Below are 3,773 nucleotides of genomic sequence, written 5' to 3'. Positions count from 1 at the left end.
AGACACAATTAATCATATTAATTAAATATATAAAAAATAAATAAAAATAACATCACAAAAAATTTCACATATAATAATAAAAGTACCACCAGTAATTAAGATGAATATAGGACGAAAGACTGGTTTGTTGCATTGACATCGTTCATCTGTGATTGAGCTCCATTTTTTTTTTTCCCCCTTTCAAAATTCCCTACGTAAGTGAAGGGTACGGCGGTATATACAGAATAATTGGATAGGAAAAATATAGTTGTAAACATAATTATGCACTAATCTGTACACCAATATAATGTGATTGGTTAAAAAGTAGATTTTATTGAAAACAATGTTAATTTAAATTTTAAATATGAATAAATCAGTATTGGTATACAGATTAGTACACAACTGTGCTTATATGTAGCAAAACTCAATTGAGTACGGTAAAACCCGATTACGTACCTGGGTTTTATTTAAAAAAATAATAATTTTATGCATAAAACTACATTGTACATGCACTTACTTAAAAATATAATTAATTGTTTTTAGCTTTAGTAATTATTTTGACATAAAATATTTTTAGTTTTTCATTTTGTTATATTTTTATTATTTTATTATCTTTATTATTTCCTTTATTATTTTCTCAACATATACATTCTGTACCCACCCGAGTTATAACCCAAGTGCATACTCAGACTGTATTACAATACGAATATAGTATTCGAGAAATTATCTTATATTCTCAAAATTACCAACATTTTTAGAATGTGATTTTCAAACCAACCAATTAGATACTAACTTTTTGTTAATATTGTCTCGTGGTAGTATTTTTATATCATCTTAATAATCAGATAAAAAAAATACAGGTATGTTTTTCTAAATTGTACTCGTATTGATTATCTATACACTGCGGTCTAATATTACAAAACATGATATTCTTAGAACTAGAAGGCCAACAACTAGTAGTTGATGGCAATTTGTAAATTATAATATCAAAAATATCAAAATTTTCACGTATACAATAATTATACTTAAATTTGACTATAAGAAAAATGATCATTTATAACAGATTATATATATAATGAGAATCACTATTTACGATCATAACAGACTCATTTTGTTAGAAAATAATCATTTTTACAAGAAATAACTAGCACAATTGAGTAATTTTTATTTTTGTAGTGATAGCTCAAATGAAAAATATTACAGTATATCAATTAATTATTAAGTAGTCTCAAAATACATGAAGGCATAACATTAAGCATAAAAATTCTCTTAAATTGAGATATAGAGAAATTATATTTACAATCTTAGAGAAGGATCACACACTTTATTTGAAAAAATAGATAAATTTGAAATCTATATAATTTTTTTTTTAATAGTAGACTTTAATTTTTTTTAAAGGAATATATATAGATTGCATATTTTAAAACTATATCTAACATTGTCCTAATAAAATAAGACACGAGGTTCTCTTCAGTACGTCTAAAAAGATACATAAATAAAAAAATTTTATTTATAAATCCACATATAATATTATTATAAGTAATACTACATATAGTTATAGAATGTATAAGTGTCGCACAATCACTTTACAAAAATGTAAAGCTTATTATTAAAAAAATTAATTTTTTCATGTGAATCTTATATTTATTTATTATTTTTATAGAGATTGTGCAAATATTATTTCTTTATTATTATTGATGTGAACAATTTATCGCATTAATCACACCGATTTGTAAGTAGTATTAGCCATCCGTAATTTGGATTAACTAATAATTAGTACCCTTTTTTTACCTATGAACTGCATAGTTATCTCTCTAGACTTGGATGGCGACGTGGAGCCAACCAACTGGTTTAGAGTTCGACCCAAACATCCATGGCCCCCGATCCGCATAACGGCGCCGTCAGATTTCCCGTTTAGAGATTCCCGTCACTGTTAGCGGAGAGTGGACCACCACCACTACCAAACCCAACACCCCCCTCATCATCACCGTCACCATCAAACACAAATACCCTCACCCTCGCTCTCAAACTAACGAACCAGAAACAAAGAAAAACACAGTAATTTAGAGAAATTCTACAGCGGGTGACAGAGATGGCGAGGAAGTGTAGAGGAATTTCAGATATTGCAGTGATGGAGGTGGCACAGGTGGGCGTGAGGACCAGAGCTCGAGCATCTCTGGCCATGTCGGCGGCAGCCGCGAGCTCAGCAACCACCACTAAGAGGAGGAAGCTCCGCGCCGAGGAATTGAAGTGCTCTTCGTCGTCCTCTTCATCGTCGTTTGTGAAGCTGGGACGGAGACGCCTCGCGATCAGCACCGAGGCGACGGAGGAGCGCCGGTGCTCCAGCCCTAGCTCGGATCATGACGCGACATCGTGTTGCTCGAGTAACGGATCGAGCTTGCTGCTCCCGGAGGAAGAGAGAATCGAATTCGTAGATCTGCAGGTCTTCAATTAAATCCTGTGATAAATTAGATTCCCTGAAGAATCTTCGCTCCACGCTTTAATCTCTGCATAGCCTCTTTATTTCGAATTTAGTTTTGTGTGTAAATTTTGAATTTAATGTTTGCAGGATGGGAGTTCTGAAGTTGAAACATCCACGTATAGTTGCTGCAGAGAAAGGTTTTGAAATAAATAGTTTTAAATGTCGAAAATTCTGCATTTCTAGTAATTATTTCCATCACGTCTATGGAATTCGAAATTCAAAAGAAGTGTACACCTCTTCAAATTATTTCCAGTGGTCTGCTTCGATTCAATTTTAGTCCGTTTCAAATTGTACACCTCCCGCGTACACTATAAATACGTGTAAATATATTTACGTGTATTACGTCTTTTCTCCTAAATTTCCTATGGAATTTTCTGGCAGGAGAGAGACGACGCCATCGAGCGAGCTTCGACTAGAGTCGGCGAAACTGGAATCAACGGAGAGGCCAACCGAGGCGAATTCTAGTCCAAGTACAACGGTGGAGAAGAAGATCAAGATGGTACCGGAGGCCGAGCTCGAAGAATTCTTCGCTGCCGCCGAGAGAGACATGCATAAACACTTCAGGGAAAAGTAAGTTCACAGAGAACTGATTCACAGTCTCTCGTCCTTTTTCCTTTAGTTTTATGAGCAATTTCCGTAAAGGAAAAGATAGCCATAAGAGCTTCAAAGTTTCGCTTCCTTTTCTGTTTCTCCTAATTAATAATTTGCGGCAGTTTCTCAGTAACCAAACGCTGGATATTCGACTAAGGTTAGTTGGAAAATTCGTTTCAGGTACAATTTCGATTTCGTGAATGAAGTTCCCTTGGAAGGACGATACGAGTGGGTTCGGTTAAAGCCATGAAGAACAACTTTCTGATCACTTAAATTTATTTATTTTTCCTCTTTTTTTTTTTTTTCGGTTTTGCTTTTTTCGTTAGGGCTGTCCGTCGTCGATCCGTGCGTTTACATTATATTTCATGTAAGGCTAAGCCCAGCTCAGGTCTGTGTGTTAGTTCGCTTCGTAAATCGTACGGTTCTCTGCAAAAAGAAAATGCCAAATCTTCATGGGAAAGAACAAACATTTGTTTGAATTACGGAGCCTGAATTCAATTCTTATTCTGTTTAATTTAGCCCCCCCGAAATTTTGTGTCCATTTCTAATTCTTATTTTATTGTGTGGAGAAAAAAAAGTAATGCTATACATGAGCGGATCAGGCCAAGACGATGGTGTTTTTACGTGCACGCCGTGTAAATAAGGGACACGTGTTGGGGATTGGAAAGGTGATCTTATCCTCTCCCTCACAGGCTTCCTCTCGGTCAATAATTAATTAATT

The 3,773-nt window shown here is 34.3% G+C and overlaps 1 protein-coding gene across 1 annotated transcript; it reads left to right on the top strand.

Annotated features, from left to right (window-relative positions):
- Positions 1-1,976: 1,976 nt before the first annotated feature.
- On the top strand, positions 1,977-3,531 carry LOC122305707 (cyclin-dependent kinase inhibitor 7-like). The gene is made up of 4 exons (XM_043118272.1): positions 1,977-2,422; positions 2,549-2,598; positions 2,843-3,031; positions 3,233-3,531. The coding sequence occupies exons 1-4, from the start codon at positions 2,072-2,074 to the stop codon at positions 3,300-3,302; spliced, it is 660 nt and encodes a 219-aa protein (XP_042974206.1). The 5' UTR covers positions 1,977-2,071; the 3' UTR covers positions 3,303-3,531.
- Positions 3,532-3,773: the final 242 nt, after the last annotated feature.

This window comes from Carya illinoinensis, chromosome 1 (genome assembly GCF_018687715.1).
Source record: "Carya illinoinensis cultivar Pawnee chromosome 1, C.illinoinensisPawnee_v1, whole genome shotgun sequence".
Lineage (NCBI taxonomy): Eukaryota > Viridiplantae > Streptophyta > Magnoliopsida > Fagales > Juglandaceae > Carya > Carya illinoinensis.
The sequence above is the reverse complement of the archived record's forward strand: the minus strand, read 5'-3'. Positions and strand labels throughout refer to the sequence as shown.

What these genes read in the sequence shown, in the direction of transcription:
- LOC122305707 (XM_043118272.1), top strand. Translation starts at nt 2,072, where the DNA reads ATGGCGAGGAAGTGTAGAGGAATTTCAGATATTGCAGTGATGGAGGTG. An exon ending in TCGAATTCGTAGATCTGCAG is followed by an intron (nt 2,423 to 2,548) that starts GTCTTCAATTAA and finishes TAATGTTTGCAG; the next exon opens with GATGGGAGTTCTGAAGTTGA. An exon ending in TATAGTTGCTGCAGAGAAAG is followed by an intron (nt 2,599 to 2,842) that starts GTTTTGAAATAA and finishes ATTTTCTGGCAG; the next exon opens with GAGAGAGACGACGCCATCGA.